Source organism: Narcine bancroftii, chromosome 3 (assembly GCF_036971445.1).
Source record: "Narcine bancroftii isolate sNarBan1 chromosome 3, sNarBan1.hap1, whole genome shotgun sequence".
In the NCBI taxonomy this organism is placed as follows: domain Eukaryota; kingdom Metazoa; phylum Chordata; class Chondrichthyes; order Torpediniformes; family Narcinidae; genus Narcine; species Narcine bancroftii.
In genome coordinates, this window is record NC_091471.1 from 105,105,298 (window position 1) to 105,132,711 (window position 27,414).

The window sequence follows — 27,414 nt, forward strand, 5'->3', positions numbered from 1 at the left end:
AAGACGTTATGTTGTTTCTCTAGTTTATGTTGGGCTTAACTCTGACAATGGAGATAGCCAAGGTTGATGTGAGAATAGGAAGGGCAGTTAAAATGGCTTGAAACTGGGACCTCAGGATGGCCATTGCAGGTAGAGCACAGATGCTCTGTGAAACAGCTGCCAAGTCTGTGCTTGGACTCACCAATTTGGAGAAGGCCACACATGAAGCACCAAATGCAGTATATGAGGTTAGAGAAGGTGCCTATATTAAAAAAAAATGGTGTTCCCCAAGGGTCAGTGCTGGAATCATATTATTTTTTTATATACATATTAATGAACAGGGTATGACCAGGGGAATATTTCAAGATCTGTGGATGACATAGTTTTGGCAATGCTGCAGAAGGATAGTAATGGATTGTAGGAACATTGATGGACCAGCAGACAAATGCTGTTGAAATTTAAAAGAGGTAAGAATTAAGTAATACATCCTAGAGGGGAAAAATGAAGTGGAGGGAGTGTGTTGTATCTTCCCAAGTCAGAACCAATGCCAGAAATGATGCTCATACAAGATAACCAATCTCACTGGCTATCTGCACTCTGGGTGAGGCAGAGAATAAGAAGTCCTGACGAAGCCTCAGGCTGAGCTTTGCTGAGTACACATCCAGGGACACCCTAATCAGTTATAGCAGGAGGGAAAATGTGGATATGGAATTTGTTATGTGCCAAAGCTTATAACTGATTCTAATTCTTTCCAAACATTCTCAATATTCAGAAATTATTAAAATTGGTGTGTAAAACATAAAACAGCAAAAAGATGAATGAAGAACATACCTTAATATTTAAAAAAAGCAATCTACTTTAATGGTGTAAAGAAAACTGCACCAATCTCAGCTTCACAAGATAGAAAAGAGGGTTGAGATGAAAATTGACAAAGGTGCATAAAATCAGATTCAAGTTCAGGTTTATCGTTACATGTACTGAGGATCAATAAGAAAGTTAGTTTTGCATGCAATTCAGATTATCACCCCAAACATTTCTTTCTTTGGCTTGGCTTCGCGGACGAAGATTTATGGAGGGGGTAAAAAGTCCACGTCAGCTGCAGGCTCGTTTGTGGCTGACCAGTCCGATGCGGGACAGGCAGACACGATTGCAGCGGTTGCAAGGGAAAATTGGTTGGTTGGGGTTGGGTGTTGGGTTTTTCCTCCTTTGCCTTTTGTCAGTGAGGTGGGCTCTGCGGTCTTCTTCAAAGGAGGCTGCTGCCCGCCAAACTGTGAGGCGCCAAGATGCACGGTTTGAGGCGTTATCAGCCCACTGGCGGTGGTCAATGTGGCAGGCACCAAGAGATTTCTTTAGGCAGTCCTTGTACCTTTTCATTGGTGCACCTCTGTCACGGTGGCCAGTGGAGAGCTCGCCATATAATACGATCTTGGGAAGGCGATGGTCCTCCATTCTGGAGACGTGACCCATCCAGCGCAGCTGGATCTTCAGCAGCGTGGACTCGATGCTGTCGACCTCTGCCATCTCGAGTACCTCGACGTTAGGGGTGTGAGCGCTCCAATGGATGTTGAGGATGGAGCGGAGACAACGCTGGTGGAAGCGTTCTAGGAGCCGTAGGTGGTGCCGGTAGAGGACCCATGATTCGGAGCCGAACAGGAGTGTGGGTATGACAACGGCTCTGTATACGCTTATCTTTGTGAGGTTTTTCAGTTGGTTGTTTTTCCAGACTCTTTTGTGTAGTCTTCCAAAGGCGCTATTTGCCTTGGCGAGTCTGTTGTCTATCTCATTGTCGATCCTTGCATCTGATGAAATGGTGCAGCCGAGATAGGTAAACTGGTTGACCGTTTTGAGTTTTGTGTGCCCGATGGAGATGTGGGGGGGCTGGTAGTCATGGTGGGGAGCTGGCTGATGGAGGACCTCAGTTTTCTTCAGGCTGACTTCCAGGCCAAACATTTTGGCAGTTTCCGCAAAGCAGGACGTCAAGCGCTGAAGAGCTGGCTCTGAATGGGCAACTAAAGCGGCATCATCTGCAAAGAGTAGTTCACGGACAAGTTTCTCTTGTGTCTTGGTGTGAGCTTGCAGGCGCCTCAGATTGAAGAGACTGCCATCCGTGCGGTACCGGATGTAAACAGCGTCTTCATTGTTGGGGTCTTTCATGGCTTGGTTCAGCATCATGCTGAAGAAGATTGAAAAGAGGGTTGGTGCGAGAACACAGCCTTGCTTCACGCCATTGTTAATGGAGAAGGGTTCAGAGAGCTCATTGCTGTATCTGACCCGACCTTGTTGGTTTTCGTGCAGTTGGATAATCATGTTGAGGAACTTTGGGGGACATCCGATGCGCTCTAGTATTTGCCAAAGCCCTTTCCTGCTCACGGTGTCGAAGGCTTTGGTGAGGTCAACAAAGGTGATGTAGAGTCCTTTGTTTTGTTCTCTACACTTTTCTTGGAGCTGTCTGAGGGCAAAGACCATGTCAGTGGTTCCTCTGTTAGCGCGAAAGCCGCACAACATTAAAAACAGAGTTACTGAGAGAGTTCAGTTCAAATAAAGAAAAGGCCACATTATTATTAGAATATGAAGTTCATTCAGGAGTCTAATAATGGTAGGAAAGGGCCGGTTGAATATGGTGGTATATGATCCCAAACATACGAATCTTCTTCCAAACAGGAGGAGGGAGAAGACAGTGTGGCTGGGATGGACAAATCTTTCAACATGCTGCTTTTCCGAGGCAGCAGAATGTATAGACGGAGTCAATGGAGGGAAGGAGATTAATGTGATGGCCTGAGCTATGTTCACAATTCTCTACAGTTTCTTGTATTTTGGGGAATATAGGATAAATAGAGGAAAGCTGCCCTCAGCAGCTTGTGGTTCAAGGAATTGGGCATTCAGATTGTCGCAACATTTGCAGATGATACAAAGAAAGTTGGAGGGACAAACAATGGTGAGGAAGTAGGGAGTCTGCAGAGGGACAGGTTGGGAGAATGTGTGAGGTAGTGGAAGATGCATAGTGAAGGGTATGGCCATGCATTTCGCTAGAAGGAATTAAAAAAATTAAACTATTTTTGAAATGGGGAGAGAATTCAGAAAGTGGAAGTCCAAAGAGACTCGAGTGCTGCTGTTGCATTCCCTAATAGTTAACTTACAGGTTGAGCCAATAGTAAGGAAGACAAATGTAGTGTTAGCATTCATTTCAAGAGAACTAGAATAGAAAAACAAAGGCTGAGGCTTTATAAGGTCATGTTTGGAGTATTGGAAGCAGTTTTGATCTCCAATTCCAAGGAAGGATGTGCTGGGATTGGAGAGGGTCCAGAGGAGGTTTGCGAGAGTGATCCCATGGAGGAGAGGGAATGACAATTTTAGGAGCATTTAAATGGTTCTGGTCCTGTACCTGCTGGAGTTTAGAAGTTTGAGGGGGGAATTTCACCAAAATATTCCAGATAATGAAAAGGCTAGATAAAGTTAACATGGAGAAGATGTTTTCAGTACCAGGAGAGTCTAGCACCAGAGACTAACATAAAACGATGCCCCTTTATCAGAATCAGAATTTATTGTCATGAACGAGACACATTACAATGCAAACATTTATATAAACCAGTCTACAATAATAAACTGTAATAGCAATAAATGAAGTTTCATAGTGCACTAAAAGTCCAAATACAGCAGAGTTTTTGGTTCATTGATCTTTTAGAACAGAGAAGTTTCTTCATGTGGTGAATCTGCGGAACTTGTTGCCACAGATGGCTGTGGAGGCCAAGTCATTGGGTACATTTAAAGCAGAGGTTACTAGGTTCTTGATTAAAGAATCTATTAAATATTATGGGGAGAAGACAGAAGATTGGGTTGAAAGGAAAAATTTGAATAGCACAGCAGACTCGATAGGCTGAATGACCTCATTACCTTAGGAGCAGAATAAAAATGCTAGAAATAGTTGGTTGTGAAAAATTGAGTTAAATAGTAACAGACATTACCTGTGAAACTGCTCAAATAAATTAATTGGAATGAAGTTCAGTAAAGTATACTTGGTTGTTTGAATCCTGTTGGTCATGTACTTTTTGATGACCTTTTCATATTCTTCAGTGAATCTGCCAAGGCAGGGAATTACTGTTCGATGTTTGTGACCAGGTTTCTGAGACTGGGAGGTTTTGAACCATCCAGGGAATGATGAAGTGCATCCATTGTTCCTTCCATTTGTAGAGAGCAACCTCTGCCATCTGTAATGTGCCCACTGGATAGGGTTTGCCATCTTCATAAATCCTGACCAGCAGGTAATTCCAATTTGGAGCAACCAGTGCTCAGCTGAAAAAGCACAAAAGAATAAAATCACATCAAGTCATTCTTGCTTAGTTTAAAATTAACAAAAGAATAAAAAAAAACTTTTCGAATCACATGCCATGCAAACATTTCTCAATTCTGTTAAAAAAAAAGAATTAAAGAGTCAAGCTCATTTCATCTCAAAAAGCACACAATGACTGCAACTCATAGGAAAGCAGAAGTGATCCACATTGACCACATGACCCAGACGTAAGAGGAAGTGTAAATTGTACATCTAGTGCAAAACAGTGAGGAAGAGCTGTCATCCAAAATGCAAAATAATCAGCCCAAAAGTTACAATTACAAAAGGAAACAAAAAACAAGTCACTGGGGGAACTTAACAGGTTATGCAGAATCTGTGCTGATAAAAGGATAGTTAATAGACATTGCAACAGGACTGTGCTTAGGGTGATAACCAGTATAAAGATGTGAGGGGGAGGGGTGAGACAGGACCTAGAAAGCAATTGATAGATCCAGGTGAAGAAGACTTGATGGGCAGAGGGAAGTGGATACAAGGAAGGGCTGTCGATCATGGAATCTGATAAAGAGAGTGATGAGTGGATCTCGATTAAGGGGGGAGGGGTGGTGGCAGATGGGAACAGTAGGGCTATTGTGATAGGCAGATGGAACAAATGGAAAGAAACTGGTGGGTTTGGGAAGAAGGATGTGTGCAAGGGGCCTGGGTGGATCAGGAGAGAGGAAGTAATTCAATGTTCAACATTTGAGTACAAATCATTGATATTGCTGCACAAGACAGTGATGAGAACACATTTGGAGCAGTATGTCCAGCTATAGAAAGTTATCAATAAATCATAAGGGGTTCAGAGGAAATTCACCAGGATGTTGTCAGGACTGGAGGGCTTGAGTTATAGAGGTGTGGTTGGATTGGTTGGGCTTTTATTGTCCAGAACATAGAAGGCAGAGGGAGTGACCTTATCGAAGTTTATAAAATCACAAGTGGCATGAACAAAGTAAACGCTTGCAGTCTTTTTCCAGGATAGAAGATTCTAGAACTAGAGGGCATAGGATTATGGTGTGATGGATAAGAGAGAGCTGAGGGGCACATTTTTCACTCAAAAGCTTGTCCATATCTGGAATGAGCTGCCAGAGGAAGCAAGAGAAGTGGCCACAATTACAAAGTTCAAAAGACGTTAATCATTAATTCATATGTTTTGGGCATGCCAGAGCCTTGAGAAATACTGGAATGAAGTACTTCAAACTTTTTCTGTACTTTATAAAGTTAATTTTAAGCCTAATCCTTTAACCTGGTATTGTTGGAGAGAATGGCTTACTCTAACAGCATCTGATCTGCATGTATTAGCTTTTACTTCTCATGACTAGATGGGCGGTTTTGCTCAAACAGAAGGACGTTGGTCTACCTATTCATACTCAAATGCTCAATGGCTACATGACGTCGTGTCTTATTTAAATTTAGAGAAGATTAGGTGCTGAAATTCCAATTTGAATTTAAATTTTTTAAAACTGTGTGGAGTTTTATGAATTATTATCAGTATCTCTGAAAATTGACTATTAGGATAATTTATCACATTGATAAGGAATTATATTTTCCTCTCCTTGCCAACAGCTTTATTTTTGGTAGTGGGTTTAGATCTTTTTTATAATGAAATAACAAAATATTTCTGTAATATAATTTGTTTACTTGAGAATGCGGGGTACCTTGGATGAATTGGTATGATCTAAGTGTAATGTACTATTTTTTGACTTTTAATATGTATTCTTATGTCCTCTATTTTTCAAAGTGGAACTTCAATTTCAATAAAAATATCGAAAAAGAAAAAGACATTTGGACAATTTACAGAAAGGAAGGGCTCAGATGGTAAGGGCCAATGCAGGAAAATGGGACTAGCCCAGAATTCCAACTTGGTTGGCATGAATGTTGGGCCAAAGGGCCTGTTCTGCGCTGTAAGACTGACTTTCAGTATTCACGCCATTGGGTTGTAGACCATCCAGGTGCAACAGGAGATGCTGTTCCACTAATTTGTGTTTAGCCACACCCTGCCAGTACAAGAGGCCACAGACAGATAGGTCAGTGTGGGAATGGGGTGAAGTGTTAAAATGGCATGCAATAAGAGCTTGAGATGGCTATTGTGGACAGAGCACAAGTGCTAGGTAAAGCAATTGCCTGGTCTGTGTTTGATCTCTCTGACCTATTAGAAGCCACATCAAGAGCACTGAATGCAATAGACAAGGTTGAAGGGGGTCTCCACAGTCCCAAAATGACGTGAGATATTAACTCCATTGATTAAAACCATAGCATCCACCACGATCTTTCGAAATTTATTTATAGTATCTCCATACATTCATTTCAAATTGACTTAGTATAATATTACATAATAGATACTAAATAATTTTCAAATTTTCACCCCCCCAACCTCCCCTAACCCCTTAGGGTGGTTAATTCCCAAAAACCCAAATGGGTGTGGTATAAACCACAAGTGGCATATGACTTTCGGGAGCAGAAGTACCACTCCCTTCCCCCCTCCAGGCAGACAAAATACACGTATAAACCGAAAAATCATCATTTCTTATATCCATAAAACCCCGGTCCATCAATTTAACCAATCTTATTCATAAACTCTTTTTTTTTGAAAATCCAAACTTGATATTAAATTTTGCACCCTTTCCACCCTCCCAACACTGAGTTAAACATTGTTTACAATCAATAAAAGCTTTTTTTTTAAATTTTTTTTTCAAGTCTTCCTGAATTTCATCCACTGAATTAAAACACCTCTGAACATCCCAGTTCAACATCGAATCTTCCATTCTTCTCAGTCTCAAGTTGAATTTGTAGCTTACTTTCAAAAAAAGTTTTTTCAAATCTTTTAAAATTTTCTTGAACATAATTCCTTCGGTCTTGATCTTCTAAAGCATCAATGTTATTCATAAGTTCTTTCTTCTATGTTTCCCAATTTAATATCAAATTTTCCACTTTGTCAATCTTCTCAATGTTAAGTTGAAATTATTGTTTATTTTCAAGAAAAACTTATTCAAAATTTTTAACTCTTCTTGGACATTGCTCCTTCGACTTTAATTTTATAAATCATCAATCTTGTTCATAGTTTCTTTCTACTGAGTTTCCAAACTTAATAAAGTTTCCGTTTTTTCCAATTTTCTCAATATTAAACTGATCTTGTTATTTAGTTTAAAAAAAAACCTTTTCAAAACTATTAAAATCTGTTTGGAATGTATGCATACTCACAGATAATAAATTCACTCTTCCAATATTCCATCCAAAAAAAAATCACTGATAAACCTTATTGCAAGTCAAGGAGTTCCATATATATGTTTATCTTCAGAAAATATTTCAAATATTTCAAATCAACATTCGTCGCCATCTTTCAAAAAGGAGTCCGAAATTAACTTTAATAAGTTCTGTTCTTGAGAAAATTCCAGCACCAACTCCGGCTCTGTCTAGGCAAATAGGTCAAATTTCTTCCAAAGTCAAAAAATGTAATTTTGTTCTTTATTTATAGATAATAAATTCATCCTTCCGATATTCCATCCAAAAAAAATCACTAATAAACTTTAATGTTATCTGGATTTTTAAAACTCACGGGCAACCAATGCCAATTACTGCAATTTATCTTCATAAAACATTTCAAATCAATATTCATCACCATCTTTCAGAGGGGTGTCCAAGGCCAGCTTATCCGACAGTCCAATTAATGAGCTCCGTTCTTAAGAAGATTCCAGCCTTGACTCCGTGGTTCTGTCTGGGCAAGTAGGCCGAGTTTCTTCCAAAGTCGGAGAGTGTAGTTTTGTTCTGTATTTGAACTCTATTTTCCTTAATCTTTGTTACCATTTTAAACTAAAAACAATTGATAAACAAAACAAAGACTTTTAACAGAAAAGAAATATTCTTAAAACGGGTATTTATATAACTGCCTGGGGGAGACCGGGAAGGCACGTCCGCTCCCTACGCCATCTTGCCACGCCCCCCCACCACGATCTTTCAAAATGATCTCAAGTTCCACCATGGATTAACAACATAAACACAACATTGCTCCCATAGTCCCATCTGCTTTTATCCTTTATCAAATTCGCAAGATACTGTAGGAGCACAAGTAGGCCTATTAAGTCTGCTCCACCATTCCACAGATTTAAGAACCTCTGACTGAAGTAATTTTTCCACATCTATTTTAAATTGACATCCTTTTATTCCGAAGTTATACTCTCTTGTCCTAGATTCCCCTTCCATGGGAACCATCCTTGCCCAGCCTTTTCAGCATTCAAAGTGCCTCCATGAGCCTCATCCTTCTTTTCTTTTTCAATTTTCTTGTTGGTGTTTATAAGACAGTATAATGAAGAAAAGGGAATTAACCTGAAAAATACAATATTGTAGCCACTGGAAATGCAGTGGTGGCTGATGAAGGCAAAAATAATGACACACACAGTTGCAGGTAAATCAGAACTCATTTACTTGAGTCACAAGCTTATTATTTTAAAACACTGAACCATGCACACCATGACATGACGTTATGACATCCCATGCCGGTTTTCTAGACTTCTGGGAGTTGTAGTCTATCTATACCAATGCTACAATATTCCATACACATAATATATATATAAATAAATATATTTCACTATATACAAATATATATATATGTGTGTGTGTCTGTGTATATATACATACACAGACACACACACACACACATATATATACATACATACACACACATATTTATTTATCTATATATATGTGTGTGTGTGTATATACATGTGTATGTATATATATGTGTGTATGTATATGTATGTGTATATATAGTGTGATATTGTAGCATTGGTATAGATAGACTAATATATATATATCTCTTTTATATATACATGTATATACACACACGCACACTCACACCCGCACACACCCGTACACACATACACAAACACACAAACACACACATATATACACACACACATACAAACACATACACACACACATATACACACACATACACAGACACATATACACACACATACACACACATACATATACACACACACACATATACACACAGATACACACACATATATACACACATACACACACATACATACACACATACATACACACATTTCTTTGGCTTGGCTTCGCGGACGAAGATTTATGGAGGGGGTAAAAAGTCCACGTCAGCTGCAGGCTCGTTTGTGGCTGACCAGTCCGATGCGGGACAGGCAGACACGATTGCAGCGGTTGCAAGGGAAAATTGGTTGGTTGGGGTTGGGTGTTGGGTTTTTCCTCCTTTGCCTTTTGTCAGTGAGGTGGGCTCTGCGGTCTTCTTCAAAGGAGGCTGCTGCCCGCCAAACTGTGAGGCGCCAAGATGCACGGTTTGAGGCGTTATCAGCCCACTGGCGGTGGTCAATGTGGCAGGCACCAAGAGATTTCTTTAGGCAGTCCTTGTACCTTTTCTTTGGTGCACCTCTGTCACGGTGGCCAGTGGAGAGCTCGCCATATAATACGATCTTGGGAAGGCGATGGTCCTCCATTCTGGAGACGTGACCCATCACATACTCACACACATACATATAAACACACATATATACACACACATACAAATATAGAAAATTATACAAATATAAATATATATAAATATATAAATGTGTAAATATATAAACAAAAATTATTTATATATATGATAAAACTTCAAACAGTATAAACCAAACTTCACTGGGTGAAGACAGAAAAGACATAAATGAAAAACAAAAAAAATCTTAACCTACTTTATTTAAAAAAAAAGAAAACTAACCAAAAAAAAACATCTGAGCAACTTATCCTTATCCTTATCCTGAGGGTCACATATTTTGTAGCTTTTGATTCATACTGTGAATCAAAAAACAAAGGTAAGACTATATCTCATCTGGAAGAGTGAGTACATCTAATCACATTAAAAACATTTACATCAAATGAAAATAAGACATAAAAGGGTCACCATGTATCTTCCACCTCATCCTTCTGTACTCCATTAAGTACAGTTCTGGAGCCGATAATCATTCTTCATATGCTAACCCTTTCATTCTTTGTACCATTCCCGTAAATCTCATCTGAACCCTCAAACGCCAGCATGTATTTTCTCAAATAAGGGGCCCAAAACTGTACATAGTACTGTACTCCAAGTGAGGTCTCACCAGTTCCTCATTAAGACTGATCATTACATCAATTCTCTTGTATGCCATTTTTCTAGAAATGAATGCCAACATTGCATTTGTCTTTTTCGCCACCAACTCATCCTAGAAGATAACATTTGGTGTCCTTCCCTTCCATATCTTCCTTCACCCCCTCAATCTTAATATTATTTCTCCTGCTGTAATATTATTTCTCCTACTGTAATCTTTTCTCTCTCTCTCACTCACTCAAACATCCATTTCATTGTCTCTCTTATTCAAACTTTTCTCCACCCTCTCAATTCTTTCGTCCACTTCTGTCACCCTTTCTGTTAAGTTATCTAAATTCTCATTGATCAGCCCCTGACCTGCCACCAATTTTTTCAATGTTTCTTTGATCTGGCCAATGGCCACCCTTATGTCCCTGGTACAGGGCATCAAATCGTCTAACCTTTCTTCCCTCCGTGTTCCCAATGCCTCTTCAGCGTCGCCACTCCTGCTTCTCGCCTGGGCCATCGACTCAACTTCCTGACTGATCCCCTCTTGATCCCCAGCGAGATAACCTTACTCGATGGGTTTCTGATTTTGTTCAGCCCGTTACAATCCCCTGTCCATCATCGCTGCTGCCGCCTCAGGCCAACTCTCTTGCCTATGGACCTCCCCATTGTCCACGCCTGACATCAGTCCAGAAAGTGTTCCCACTGCCTCACTCATAGCTCCCTGCCAACCTCCTTTCAGCTCAGCCCCGCTAGGGCTGCCCTCTCAACGCTCTGGGGAAGTTCTAATCCCAAGAGGGGTTGCAATGTTGCAGCCCCCCCCCCCATCCACCTCCCCGCTGTCACCGCCGCCTCAGGCCGACGCACTCGTCTGCAGACCTCCCTGTTGTCCATGCCCAACAGTGCTCCTGACCATGTTCCCACCACTTCACTCGCAGCTCCTGCCGACCTCCTCTCAGGTCATACCAGATAGGGCTACCTTCTCTACCACTCTGGGGAATTCTCTGCCTGATGGGATTGGGGGAGGGGGGGGGGGTCGCAATGTTGCCACCCCTGACTCCAATGCAGTCTTCGGCCTCTTTCCATCAGGTGAATCCTTCCCACTTTATTTTTCCCATTCTTTATGAAACCAACGTTTTTGTCTTCTTTCCTATTCTTTTTAACCTTCTTGTCGTATTTTTATCCTTTCCTATTAATTTTCTGGGGGGAACCTTATCTTTTTCTGACTTTTATGTTAAACTGTCTGGGGAGCTCTAGAAACCATTTTCTTAATCTTGACTGCACTAGTTAATAGTAGTTGAATATAGGAGAAATTTGAGAGATATGGACTATTTAGTGTGATTGTTTTAAAAAGACATGGCACAGCTGAAATGTACTGATTTGTACTGTAAAGGCACTTGAACAAATACAGAAAGATGGAAGGACACAGCAGGTCAAGCAGAACCTGTGAGTCAAAAGGTGTATCTCAACATTTCAGCTTGAGGTCTTGTACCAAAAATGAGAGGTTGGAGACCGATCAGAAAGAAAGAGGTGGTCCCATTAAATTCAGGGAAAGATGGAATTGATGAGTATAATTCTCCTCATCTGCTTGGTCAGAACTTGTTCTTCATCTGCTCTTCCCCTTTCCACCATTCAGGAGTACAAAAAGCCCTTCCAGGTGAGGGAGAGGTTCACCTGCACATATTCCCCAATGCGCTCTATTGTGTTCACTGGTTGTGATCTGGCCTCCTTTATGTTGGTGAAACAAAGCGGCGACAAGGTGGTCACTTTGCATGTCATTTTTAACTCTCATTCCCATTCCACACCAACCTGTTTGTAACAATATCTCACATTCCCCTTTAGGTAGTTTACAATCCAATTACATGAATATTTTCTAATTTCATGTAACCTAAAGCCCCAGTGCCTTTCTCCCACATTGTCCACTTTGTTTTCTTTTTCTTCCATTCCCCCACTTCTTCTACTCCTCCTCCCACCTAGTTCCATTGACGTTGCTCCTTCCCCATCTGCTTCCACCTGTCACCTACGAGACTCTATCTCGCTCTTACTCCACCTACCTACTGCTAAATATAACCAATCCTCTCCATTCCTTTTCAGACCAGGTGCAGGTCTCAACTTTCACCTTTCACTTTCACAGGTGATACTTGACCCACTGATATTTTCAAGCAATCTGTTTTTGAATTGTGTTTAACAACTGGTCTCAGTCCTACTGCATGTATGAAGTATTAACAAGGCTTTGAAGAACCTGTTATTTATGTGTGGCTGAACAAAAATCTTTGATCCTCTGTTCCACCATAAAACCATCTCTCAACAAATTTGTGGTGGAATGAAAAAAAATATTTTTTTCCAAAATCCTTCTCCATGGAATTTGTGGATTAATACAACATGAAGTATTGGTTTTCAGAAATATAATGACATTTGTTGTAATTAGAAATCATAAAATTATTCACTTGATTTGTGCAACTGAGGAACTCTATTTACACAAAATCACAAGATAAAGGAACAGAAGTAGGCTATTCAGCCCATCGAGTCTGTTCTGCTAATCCAACCTGAGCTAAATTGTTCTCACATCTACTTCCAAGTTCCGGCCTTTTCCCCATATCCCTTGATACCCTGACTAATTAGGTACCTATCAATCTCCCCCTTACACAACACACAACAGGCCATTTCAGCCCATGAGTCTGTGCCACCCACTTTGCATCCAATTAACTTACACCCCCGTTACATTTCAAATGATGGTAGGAAACCAGAGCCCCTGGGGAACACCCACGGAGACACAGAGAGAACGTTCGAACTCCTTACAGAGAGTGTGGGATTCGAACCCAGGTCCCGATCACTAGCACTGTAAGACATTGAGCTAACCGCTACAACAACCATGCCTCCATAGGAGATAAAGCTATGAGGCCAATATTTCTGGTCGGAGACCGTCTTCTAGGCTTGAGTGAAAAGCAGGCATGCACCTGAATTAAAAAGGTTGGGGAGAAAGGAAAAATGGGTAGGAAAAGGAGTACAGTCCAACAGTCAAAATGTGTTAATTGGATATGGACAGGACAGGAGGAGAGGTGAGAATTGGCTGGGGGAGGGGAAATGTTTTTGACTGCGGAAACATAGCTGGGGAAAACCGACAAGAGGGACAGAGCTAGAGGAAAGGAGACATAGGAAAAGATTTAGGGAGCAGGTCTAACAGAAACCAGAGAAGTTGATGTCAATGCCATCTGTTCGCAGGGTTCTCAGATAGAATATCAAGCATCGTTCCTCCAATTTGTGGGTGGTCTCAGTCTGGCAGAGCACGAGTCCATGGAAAGACATGTTGGCATGGGAATGGGCCAAGGAAATTAAATGGGAGATCTCCACTATTGCAGACAGAGCCAAGGTGCTCAATAAAGTAATCTCCCAGTCTGCGTTCAGTCTATCCAAAGTAAAGTCCACAACAGGTGCACTGGATGCAATAAAAAACCTCTTGACCCCTGCAGATTCACAAGTGAAGTGTTGCTTCACATGTAAGAACTGTTTGGGGCCTTGAATGCTGGTGAGGGAGGAGGTGTTGGCACAAGTGGAGCACCTCCTGTGGTCTCAGCGGTAGGTGATAAGACGGCAATTGGTGAGAAGGGAAGTGTGGATGAGGGAGTCATGGAGGGAATGGTTCCTGAAATAAATGAAGAGGGGAGGCGCAAGGAAGATGTGTCTGGTGGGATCACATAAAGGGTGGCAGAAATAGCAGAGGATATGTTGGATGCAGAGGCTGGTAGGGTGATAGATGAGGACCAGGGGAATCCTGCCGTTGCACGTGGGGGTGGAGAGGGCCAGGGCAGATGTACAGGGAAAGAAGGATATGCGGGTGAAGGCAGAGTTGATGGTGGAGTGAGCAAACCATGTTTTTTGGAGAACATCTTGGATGATCGGGCATGGAAGGCATTTTTCCAGGAAAAGATGTGATGAGGACAGAGGGATTGAGAGAAAGGAGTGGAATCCTTAAAGGGGACCGGGTGTGAAGAGGTGAGTTGAGGTAGCTGTGGGAGTTAGTGAGTTTATAGAAGATGTCTGTGGAGAGTTTGTCTCCTGAGATGGAGTCAGGGAGATCAAGGAAAGGGAGAGTGTTGCTAGAGATGGACCAAGTGAATTTGAGGTCAGGGTGGAGTTGGCAGCAATGTGGATGAAGCTGACAAGCTCATCATGAGTGCATGAGGCAGCACCAAAGTAGTTGTGAATGTAGCGGAGAAGAGTTGAGGGGTCTTGCCTGTGTAGACTTATAACATTGACTGCTGCACATAGCCAACAAAAAGACAGGTACAGCTGAGGTCCATGCAGGAGAAAATGGGACATGACAAAGGATAAATTATTGACATTGAAGACAAGTTCTGCATGCCAGAAGAGAGTGGGGTGGAGAGGTACTGGTTGGGTCTATTATGAAGAAAGAAATGAAGGGCGTTGAAGCCTTCACTGTTAGGGACAGAAGTGAACAGAGATTGGATGTCCATGGTAAGAAAGAGGCAGCCGAGTACAGGAAATTGGAAGTTGTTGAAGTGATCAAATGTAGGTTGGGAGGACTGGACCAGGGGCAACGAAACTGAGTCAAGGTAAGTAGATACCAGTTTGGTGATATTTCATCCCTTGATGAAGGGCTCAAGCCCAAAACTTTGGTTATGTATCTTTATCTTTTCTATACACAGTTTGACTAGCTGAGTTTCTCTGGCTTTGTGCTTTTACTTCATCTATGGTTTCTACAAACATTCGTGTTTTATACCTGTTTGGTGGGGCAGTAGCATGCAGAAATGATGGGTTTGCTGGTACTATTGAGCTTGTGGATTTTGGGTAGGAGGTAGAACCGGGCAGTGCAGAGATGGAAGCTGTCTGAGGAAGATGACCAGAAGTGACAAGGTCAGAGATGACACATGAGACGTGGCTTGAAGAGTTTTGGTGGGGTGCTTTTGGAGGGTTAAGTAAGAAGTATCTAGGAGTTGTCGTCTGGCTTCCGCCAGATAGAGATCAGGGTGCCAGACCACAATAGCGCCACATTTTTCTGTGGGTTTAATGGTGAAGATGGGATTAGTGCAGAGAGAGTGGAGGGCAATGCGTTCCAAGGGAATGAGACTGAAAGGGGTGAAGGGAGTGTTGAAGTCGAGACAGTGGCAGTTGGAAATATAAAGGTCCAGAGGAGCAGAAGGTCGGAATGAGGTGTCTTGGAGGAAGGTTTAAAGCAGAGGGGGACTAGATTATGGGGTAGAGAATGCAGGTTGAAGAAATGGGCATGGAGACAAACCCAAACTGGGTGAAGGGGAATGAAAAGGCCTCTACTGAAGACAAAGCATTCCATCTCTGAGAGAGGAAGGGCTGGTCAAGACCATGCAGGGATTGGAAGGGGTGGCGGGGGAAGGATCAGGAGGTGGAGGGATCCAAGGAAAAGTCAGAAGGGGGAGAGGGAATGTGAGAGGGGCCAGAAAGAGAATTGGGCATTGATCTTCATTTCCTAGCTTCTGCAAACTCCTTAATCTCCTTTAAAATTTCTCATCTCTGGTCTTTACATTTGGCCACTAACCTTGCCCTGGGGAAAATATTTTGACTATTTATCGTATTTTTTCCCCTCATGGCTTTCTAAATTGCAACAAGGTAACCCCTCCCGTGCCTGAATTCTTTTGAGACTAAACCCCAGCTTCAACTAATAACTTCAGTGCTCTATATCAAAATGACAAGATTCAATATGGGAATGCAAAAATTCTGAGCAGCAATACTTATTCACTGAAGTACAGAGACAACAAAGGATCACCTGTACTGAATGACAAGGTAATTATTGAATGATACTCTGATTCTCTGCAGCTTTGTTGCCAGTATCAGAAGTGATAATTTGATAAGATTCTTGATTGATTTTAGCAACCCACTAGACAAAAAATCATGACTTGTAATTACAAATCATTGACCTCAAGGTGATTGACAGAGACACAAGTCATATTACTAATTCCATGAAATGTATGCCTGAAAGTCAAGAGGCTGAAGAAACCTAAACTTTGAATTGGGCAACTGATAGAGCTCCATGGTAACATCACAAAAAATCAAGTGCAAACAGGGCTGTTCAAGTGGATTGTGCAGGAATCCTTCATCCAGGATCCTGTCTAACTATTAAAAATTAGAATAAAGGAATTTAATGTCCTTATTAATTGTAATCAGGGATACCCAGATGGAAAAGCAGTTGAGGTAAGGAAAATTTTAATGAAGATTTGGGGAAGTGACAATGGCAGTGAATTATTTGACAGCAAACGATCTAAATTAAACCAACAGCAGGGACTTATTTGACATACACATACTAGGCCCTTTTGGCCTACGAGCCTATGCTACCTAATTGACCTACAACTCTCGGTATGTTTTAGAGTACTTGAAGACCATTCAAGTGTCCCTCATTCATGTTACAGAAGTACATTCACTGACCCATTTTTTGCTCATTATATAGACCAAATTCAGGTGCTTGTGTAAATGTTATTAACATTGTGATTTCTCTATTTTTGGGCTATTTTATGTTTCTCTTGATCCATTTAGATTTCTGGAGAATTGTATGGGAAGATAACAAGGTAAAATGACATATTAGTTAACTCTGCGTATACATCCCACAAATGATACCACATCATTTCAGAAGAATGAACTCAGGCTTCTAACACTTCCTAAAGATACCTCCTACCAGAGACAGAACTATAGCTCACACATTACAATCCCAATTTGCCTGTTCTCCAAACTTAATCTGTACTGATACATTTATGAGGTGCAAAAATTTGATTGAAATGATGTCAAAAACTGAAGTCAAAGAAAAAAAAGATCCATCTACTCTGCACCCATTTTGAAACTGAATAGATCAACATATGCAACCTATGTATTTTCCAGTAGGTGGTGCAATAAAACAGGAGTAAAAATCATTTTTAATGTGTTCAATATTAGCATCAAATAGCACAACTTCCTAAAAATCAAATATATTTGTATGTACACTCAGATATGAAATATCAAAAGATATGCAAGTTTAATTTGAGATTTACCGGTAATTGTCTTTCAATGGGCACTTTACACAAGAGATATAAATGTTGTCTATTTATCAATAGCTGCCTAAGTGCAATGAAGCAATTACTGTATAGAAAGGTGCAAACTGCCTTTAACTTAAAAAAAAACTGTGGACACACAAATTTCTACATGAAAGCTGTTTGTATATATTTTGACTCTTCTTGAAGATGCAGGAAAATACATCAGAGTCACTTAGCTTCAATTAATCAGAATAAAAATCCTATATAAAGAATACTCCCTCCCCAAAAAAAACATACACTTGATTTTTGAGAAATACTGCTAAAACCCTAATCTTAAAATCAGGTTGGCTGATAAGATAGATCAATGTTTTATATATTCCCTCCATTAGCAGTAACTTGTAAATTGCAATTTTCACTGCAGTTCCCTCAGCTATCAAGTCAAATGCTCAGTCACTCCAGTATTTGAGCAAAATCATTGATCAGCAGAAATAAACAACATCTTAATGATTGCAATCTGCCATTTTTTTAAAACTGAAATGTTTTCATTTCCTTGACACGAGTGATTTTTTTTAGTAATAATCAGTAACACAACAATATTTGTGATAAAACCATTTCCTTATTGATAAACCAGGTGAAAATACTATACACTAAATAATTTAAGTGCAGTGCCCAGGTAATCCATATCTTTTCACTACTGAGCAGTAGAGTCATGAAAACATGTTAAAGTATCAGTTTTTGTGGCATTTAATTATGGATACAAATCAATGCCAAATTAATCATAAGGAAAGTTTTAAAAAAACAATTTTTTTTCATCAGTATTTACTTTGGAAACAGGTACAGAGCTGTGGGAAATAAGGAAAACAAGCAGTGAGGTCATGGAATTTACACAGATTAAAGAGGAGGTAGTGCTTGGTGTCTTAAAGCAAATAAGGGTGAATAAATCCCCAGGGCTTTAAGAGATATTCCCTGGGGCCTTGAGGGAAGCTAGTGTAGAAATTGCAGGGGCTCTGCCAGAAATATTTAAAATGTCCTTCGGCACAGGTGTCATGCTGTGTTGGAGGGTAGCCCACATTCCATTGTTTAAAAAAAAAGGCACCAAAAGTAACCCTGGAAATTATAGGCCAATGTGCCTGACATCAGCAGTAGGTAAATTATTGGAAGGTGTTACAAGAGATCAGATATACAATTTTTTGGATAGCCAGCAACTGATTAGGGGTAGTCAACAATGCTTTGTGCGTGGTAGGTCATGTTTAACCAATCTTATATAGAGTTTTGAGAGGAGGCTGCCAGGAAAGTTGACAAAGGAAAGGCTGTGGATATTGTCTACATGGACTTTAGTAAAGCCTTGAACAAGGTCCCACATGGGAGGTTAGTCAGGAAGGTTAAGATGCTAGATATTCATGGTGAAGTAGTGAACTGGATTCAAAATGGCTGGACAGGAGAAGTCAGAGAGTAGTGGTGGATGATTGTTTCTCAGACTGGAGGTCTGTTATGAGCGGTGTGCCTCAGGGATCATTGATGTTTGTCATCTATATCAGCGATCTGGATGATAATGTGCTAAATTGGATCAGCAAGTTTGCAGATGAGACTAAGATTGGACGCATTGTGGACAGCAAAGAAGGTTTTCAGAGCTTGCAGAAGGATCTGGACCAGCTGGAAAAATGGGCTGAAAAATGGCAGATGGAATTTAATACAGACAAAAGTGAGGTGTTGCATTTTGGAAGGACAAATCAAGAAAGGATGTACACTGTGAATGGCAGGGCACCGAGGAGTGCAGTAAAAAAGAAGGATCTGGGAGTACAGAGACACAATTCCCTGAAAGTGGCATCACAGGTGGATAAGGCTGTAAAGAAAGCTTTTGGCATATTGGCCTTCATAAATGAAAGTATTGAAATACAGGAGTTAAGTTGTATAAGACATTGGTGAGGCCAATGTATAAGACAATGGAGTATTGCCTGCAGTTTTGGTCACCTAACTACAGAAAAGATACAAGATGGAAAGAATGCAGAGAAGATTTACTGGGATCTTGCCTGGACTGAGTAACTCAGGAACTTTAACAGGTTAGGACTTTAATCCCTGTGTGCAGAAGAACAAGGGAGATTTGATAGAGGTACTGTATTGAAAATTATGAGGAGAATAAACTAAGTAAATGTAGTTAGGCTTTTTACACTGAGGGTAGGTGAGATACAAGAGTGAAAGGGGAAAAGTTTAGGGGGAACTTTTTCACAGAGAAAGTGGTGTGAGGGTGGAATGAGCTGCCAGCTGAGGTGGTGAATGTGGGCTCAATTTTAATGTTTAAGAAGAATTTGGACAGGTACATGGATGAGAGATGTATAGAAGTCTATGGACTGAGTGCAGGACAGTAGAACTAGGTAAAAAAAAAGCACACCAGCGAGTTCATTTCAATTCACAGCTGCAGCTTTATTTCTTTCACCATCTGCTCGTTAATTAGCAACATCAAAGGAATTCCTTCTCCCCCAGAGAACTGTCAACCTATGCCCTCCTAAATGTACTATCATGTATTATAGCTTTGGAGTCAGTGCCCGAAGATAATTTTACTAAATTAATAATTTCCCCAACTATTAACTGTTATGGGAAAGAGGTGAGAGAAAGGGGCAAGAGAAAGGGAAGTTGGATATTTTTCCAGTTTGTAAAATTCTTGCTCTGTTGAGGCTTAGTGTATTACTTATCATGACGGTATGTGACATAAAAAGTGTATTTATGCCAGCTGCAGGAAATTTGGTTGTCTTTAACTTATTTAGCCCCCAGAACATTCTTCTTTATCAAAATTATAAATATATGGAACACAGCAATCTGGGGTGGTATATGAAATGTTGCTATATTGTACTTGAACAGCTGTCATATAAAATGGAATAAGACAACATTGCTTATTCTGTCATTCCAAAGCTTTCACCAAGCCTTGACAACAAAGCACATCAGGGACCACAAAACCTTGGCACCTACTCCCAATCGTGGTCTCTGACCTAGCACTTAGAAAAGCAATTTTAAAAATTGCTTGTGTCAAACAGAATATTGTCAGTGGGGTTCAACATGCACACACCATACACTATTTCTAACCTTCATGCCTGCCATATTTGTTGACCAGTAAACAGGAAAAATGGAAAAAGGAATAACTTTGATTGGCACAATGTCTTTTTAAACTCATGTTCAGGGCATCCTAAAGTGCATTCTAAACAATGCCCAGGCTTTGACATTTAGTCATCTGGTAAGAAATCAACATGGTACACTGACAAAACTATTCATCTTCCTGACATGCCAAATCTCCTCAGATTTCTTAGAAAGTCAAGCATTCTTCACAGATGCCTCAATGTGTTGACTCCAGAAATCTGATATATGGACACTCTGGAATTTGAAGGTAGTAGCTCTCTCCACCTCTGTCCCATCAATACAGAAAAGTACGTGGCCCCTCGGCTTCCCCTTCCTAAAATTAACAAAAGTTTCCTTGGGCTTGGTGATGAAGAGAGCAAGGTTGTTGTTTCTTGTACCATCTAATCAGATTCTAGATCTCTATCCTGTATTTTGACTCAAGTGATACAGTATTTACTGTCAGACAGAAACTATTAAATTGATTGATAGAACATTACGAAGAATACTATCAGATGCAGTGTTGCAGTCACTATCTGTGATACTGCTATTTTCCAGATCCCAACCAATCATGCAAGGAAATGGAATGCAATAGAACAAATGTTAACTCAGGAAGAGGAGGGTGACGGAAAAAAAGCACCAAAAAGATTCTGCTTGATACCAGATATAGGTAGAGTAACAATCTTCGAGTAGCATCCTGCCCTCTTCATGTACTCCATCATTAAAGCCATTTACCACAAGGTGTGAAAAAAGTAGCCATGCAAAAAGGGCCAGTGCCAATTTTCAACAATTACTGAGAAATATACTTCTCTAAAATGATGGGCCAAATGCTTGCAAAGATCCTGCTGCAAAAACTAATTCCTTGTTGAAAGAGTCTGTGTTGAGTGTATTTGTGGATTTAGATCTGGGTTACTTCACATTTGGTTAAGTTTACATGACACATCAAATTCAGAGGAAAAATTGCATATTGAAAGAGCTCACCAGACCCTTGGATCCAAGAGAGCTGGCAATCAGCGACCACAACCGGTCCTATTAAGACTTTTGAGTTACTGGGAAGGGGAGACAATTCTGAGAGAAGCATATGAATAATCTAAACAAAATAATGGCCCACCCGAGATTGAGCATGAAAAAATGCTAATTTTCCAAGATTTTAGTCCTACTTTGATTATGCATAGGAAGGAGTTTAATACATAAAAAGACAATTGCATTTCAAAAACTTGAATTATTTGATAATGTACCCCGCAACTTTGAGGGTCAAAGTAGAAGAAGGTAATCGAAGACAGAAGACATCCTGTGAGGTTTATGGAAAGGCTAAGGTTGCCAAAGAGGAAGACTATGAAGAATGTTTACAATGGTACTAAGTAAAAGTTGTATTTAAAAAAAAACATCTTGCATTTATTGTTGAAAAGTAAATTTTATTGAAATGTTCACGGAGAGGAGAGAAAAGAGAGAAAACTTGGGAAAAGAGGTAGCAAGGTGGAGACTCCAGTTTAAGGGGGAGAATGGCGCCCGGAGAGGAGTATCTATAAAAAAAAGCACTAAAAGAAGAGGTTCTTCTTCCTCGAAAGATTCCACAGGTTTTTTTTTTCAGACTTTTGGGGTTTCCTGTTTAAGTCACCGTCAGGGCAGGTACATTGTATGTGCTTTTTTTTTTAAAAAAAAGTGGAAAGATCACCATTATTTAAATAATCAAAAAGATTTTTATTGTTAAACAATATTTATTTTTAAAAATTAATATGGATAGAACATTAAAATGTATTAGTATTAATGTTAATGGGATAAACAGATCAGTGAAAAGGAGGTTAGTCTTGGCACATCTAAAAGAATTAAAGGCAGATATAGTCTTTCTATAAGAAATGCATCTTACCAAATCCGAGCATGCTAAATTAAAAAGAGGATGGTTGGGACGAGTAATATCATCTTCATTTGGCTCAAAAGCAAGAGGAGTAATGATTCTAAAGATTAGTAATGGCACATTGTAAAATTTATGTAGAATCATGGATGTTTATGAACACCTATCAACCATGATGAAGCCTTTATAAAGGATATCTTTTTAAAAGCAGCAAGGGAAGACAAAATATACTGGCCAGAGGAGATTTCAATTTCTGTCTAGATCCAATATTGAATAAATCAACTAGAACAGTAACAAGGGGAAAAGTTGCAAAAATGACACTACCATTTATGAAGGATTTACATTTTATTGAAACATGGAAGCAGCTAAACCCCATAGACTCTCATGTATTCAAGGGTACATGATACACATAAGAGAATTGATTTGTTTTTAATGTCTGCCCAGTAAAAAAGTAGTTCAAAATGGAATACTTGGCAAGATCAGATCATTCACCATTAACTTTAACTATTGCAATAATAGAAAATACAATAAAGTGTGTGCAGATGGTGTCTCAATGCCATTGTTGTAAAGAAAGGACTTGTGTGAGTTTATTAAGAGTCAGATAGAACTATTTTGTGAAACTAACCTTCCTTCTACTGGCAATAGTTTAAAAAAAATATGGGATACGCTTAATGCTTATCTAAGAGGACAAATTATTTTTTATACAAAAAAATGTTTAGAGAATATACTACAGACCTGGGTGGTTTAGAGAAACATATAACAAAATTGAAAAAAGGAGAACAGGGTCTCAAGAAAAGATATAGACTATTAGATAATAAACAATTGAAATATAACACATTACCAATATATAGAATGGAAAAAAAATTATGAATTAGGAGAATGGGTGCATAAAGTTTTATCTTAGCAGTTAAAGGCAGAGGAGTCATCTAGAATGATAAATGCAATAAAAACAGAAGCTGCTATTATAACATATAATCAAAAAGAAATAAATAATATTTTAGACAATATTATGGAACTATATAAATCAGAATTATTAGGAGATGAAAATGAGATGGACAGTCAGCATGGATTTATGCATGGTAGATTGCATTTAACAAATCTTGTAGAGGAAGTTACCAAGAAGGTCAATGAGGGAAAGGTTGTGGATGTTGTATATATAGACCTTAGTAAGACCTTTGACAAGGTTCCATATGAGAAGTTGGTTCAAAAAGTCAGGCCACTGGGAATACATAGAGAGATTGCAAACTGGATTCGAAATTGGCTTGGTGGAAGAAAACAGAGTGGTGGTGGATGGTTGCTTCTCAGACTGGAGGTCTGTTGAGTGGTGTGTCTCAGGGACCTTTGTTGGGATCATTATTGTTATCTATTTAAATGACCTAGATGATAATGTGGTGAAATGAATCGGCAAGTTTGTTGAGAACCAAAGATAGAACGTGCCATGGATAGTGAGGAAGATTTTCAAAGCTTTCAGAAGGATCTGGACCAACTGGGAAACTGGGGCAGTAAATGGCTGAAGGAATTTAATGCAGTTAAGTGAGGTGTTGCACTTTGGAAGAGCGAATCAGGATAGGACATACACAATAAATGGTAGGGCATTGAGTAGTGTGGAGAAGCAAAGAGATCTGGGAATACATATACATTGTTCCCTGAAGGTGACGTCACATATGGACAGGGTTGTAAATAAAGTTTTTGGCATCTTAGCCTTTATAAATCAAAGTATTGAGTATAGAAATTGAGATATTATATTGAAGCTATTCAATTCATTGGTGAGGCCACACTTAGAATATTGTGTGCAGTTTTGGTTGCCCAGCAGCAGAAAATATATCAATAGGATAGAAAGAGTGCAGAAAAGATTCATTAAGATGTTGCTGGGTCTTCAGGATTTGAGTCACCAGGAAAGATTAAACAGGTTAGGACTATACTCCTTGGAATGAAGAAGAATGAGTGGAGACTTGATAGAGGTTTACAAGATTATGTGGGGTATAGACAGAGTAGATGTGAATAGGATGTTTCCACTTAGATTGGGGAAGATAAATACAAGAGGTCATAGCTTTAAGCTGAAAGGGGAGAGGTAAAAGGGGAACATTAGGGGAACGTTTTTCACTCAGAGGATAGTAGGAGTGTGAAATGAGCTGCCATCTGATGTAGTGAATGCAGACTTGAGTTTTAAAAATCAATTAGATAAATACATGGATAAAAATGGTTTGGAGGGTTACAGAATGAGAGAAGGTCCTGGGACTACCTGGGTTTATTGGTCAGCACAATCCAGAAGGGTCAAATGGACTTTTTTCTCTGGTGTAATATTCTATGGACAAATTTTTAACAAATATTGAACTTCCAAAATTAAAAGATAGAGAACAAATTGATTTAGTGAAATGGAACGAATGATTTGGCTGGGGAATATTCCTAAATTTATAATTAAGATGTACTATGCTCTCCAGAATGAAAGTACGAAACCAAATTTATGGAGATCGAGAGAGATGGGAATCGGATCTAGGTGTTGCAATAATGGAAAGATGTTGATCTGATTGGTGTTTGGATAGCATGAGATCAATTATAAATGCAAGATTCTGATTAGTGCAATACAATTTCCTACACTAATTATATCGCACACCACAGAAGCGGCATATCAAAACCTGAAATATCAGAAATGTGTTTTAGGTGTGGGACAGAAATAGAAACGTTTTGTACATGCTACTTGGTCGTGTATGAAGGTGAGACCTTTCTGGCAGGATATTACCGAAATATTAACAAGGACTACAGGGGTGGCCTTTGCAGTCAACCCGGAGCTTCATCTTTTGGGCAACTTTATTGAAATAAGCAATAAATAAACCAAATTTCAATATTTATTTGTTCAAATAGCCTTGGCAATGGCTGATAAATTTATTGCAATTACTTGGAAATCTGACTAGCACGACGGACTGCTGAGATGAATAGTTGCATATGTATGGAAAAATTTACATACAACTTAAAGAACAAATAGGACATACATTGATATTCCGCCATATTTGGATCATATAGGGGGCCCAATTTTAATTATAAATATAACAATAAAAAGGATAATAATAAATGCTGCTATAGTATAAATCCAAGTGACTTCCTCTATAGAATTTTTGATGATCAACATAAATATGAACCCTGATGATGTATGGATTTATATTGTGAAAGGGGGATGCAGGGGGGGGGGGGTGAAGGAAAGAGAGGGGTTGTATTGTTTAGTTTGTTTTTTTTGTAAAGAAAATGTTTTGTATACCATATGTTTTGGGATACAACCCTCAAATATCACAAAAGGGGGGTAGACATATAGTGGATATACTTTTGAGACCTTAAGTTCACTGAATAAAACAGATTGATGTCAATTCGGCGTGCAAGTTGATGTTGGAAGCACCTCCCCACCACCGGCCCTGCTGCTCTCCAACTCTTCCCCACCGCTGGGCACCACCATAACCGCTCATACCTGGGACCCCCGACGCCACGTCACCGCTCCTGCCTGGTACGTTGAGGTAAGTTTTTATTTACTTAATTTACAGCTTTGTTACTTGCGATTGGGGGAGTTTAAAAAATTTTTTTGGGGTCGTTCCTGGGAGGCCCAGACAGCCCAAATAATGGGGGTCGACTTGTACGCCGGATATACCATAAAACCATTAAAATGAGGCTTAAGAAAAAAAGCGGGGGGGAGGGGGGGGAGGTGGGTTAGTTGACATTTCGGTTGATTATACACCAAAATGTATGGTTTTTAATATTGGAGATTTTTTGTATATTTATGGGAAAAAAACAAAAAATTTTTTAAGTTTACACATCTCTGGTTATGGTGAAAAGGATCCTATTGCAAGCAGTCTAATCTAACACTGATACAGCCACAAAATAGAACAAGGGCTTAATTGCAGAGTCTGGAGTTATCATAAAGATCCATCAGTACAAACAAAGGTAGCATGAGAACACTATTATGGGGTTCATCCACAAACCAGACACCAATGGGAAGAAAACTGCCCAAGTTTGTCAGTGCAGTATTTTACATTCTTGAGCCCTCTCCTTAATGGGAGAATAGAGAGTGCCCAGATGCGATGGGTCCTCTAGTATATTGGCTACCTTTTCTTGGCAATGGAAGTTGCAGATTGAGCTATGGAGGGAAGGGAAATGTGCTTGAGGTTCTGAGCTGCATTCCTTACTTTCTGCAGCTTCTTCTGATCTTGAGCAGAGCAGTTCCCCCACCACACGGTGGTGCATCCAGTATGTGTGCTTTCAGTGGTGCACCTGTAACAATGGTTGAGTGACAATGGGGAGGGGCTGAACTTCTTTAGTCATCTTAGAGGCATCAGTGGGCTTTCCTGATGGTCACGTTTTCATGCTTGGTCCAGATCATGTAATTGGAAATATTTACTCCTGAGAATACAAAGTTATCTAACCTTTCCATTTCAGCTCCATTGATGTGGAAGAGATGTGGTCTCTGCCTCCTCTCTTTAAGTCAATGATCATCTCTTTCATCCTATTGATGTCTAGAGAGGGATTGTTATCATGGATCCAAGACACCAGACTTCCAGATCCTTTATTGTTATGCACATAATACACAAAATTTGTTTACTTTTATTTGCCTATAAAGACATACAATGAGAGACCACTAGCCCAACCCTTACCAAGAAGAGAAAGAGAAGCAATTGAGAGACCCTTCATAGATAGCAAGTGTCCATGGATCCCACCGCATCCTCAGATGCCACTACCTCCTGCACTCATAGCCACATTGCCTGTTCCAATTATGAATATTAGGTTGTTGTATTCCACTTCATTATCAGTGAATATGTACAATGGGGTCGTTGCAAATCTGAAGAAGGAATGGAATTTGGCTGTGTAATGTTGGAAGTACAAGGTGTATAGCAGGGTACTGAGAACACATCCTAGAGTGCCCAAGTTTAGTGTGATCATGAAGGAACTGCTGCTACTACCCATCATCACTGATTGCAGTCCATTAGACTGGAAGGATACAGTTGCAGAGTGGGAGCACTGAGGCCTAGGGACTATGATATTAACTGCAGAGCTGTGGTCTATAAACAACAGTCTGAAACAGATG

At 39.9% G+C, this 27,414-nt stretch overlaps 1 protein-coding gene across 7 annotated transcripts in view; it reads right to left on the bottom strand.

Annotated features, from left to right (window-relative positions):
* Window positions 1-27,414, bottom strand: part of atp10d (ATPase phospholipid transporting 10D) — a 199,630-nt gene that overhangs the window by 103,846 nt on the left and 68,370 nt on the right. For 3 of the 7 annotated variants that reach the window (XM_069924728.1, XM_069924733.1, XM_069924727.1), the window contains exons 1-2: window positions 10,047-10,074; window positions 3,942-4,269 (exon numbers count right to left, since the gene is read on the bottom strand). In XM_069924728.1, the coding sequence (XP_069780829.1) occupies window positions 3,942-4,269; window positions 10,047-10,059 (341 nt within the window). In that variant the 5' untranslated portion in view covers window positions 10,060-10,074. Of the gene's footprint in view, window positions 1-3,941; window positions 4,270-4,363; window positions 4,459-10,046; window positions 10,075-27,414 lie in introns of those variants that run through there. The other 4 variants (XM_069924729.1, XM_069924731.1, XM_069924732.1 and 1 more) reach the window with 2 other exon arrangements.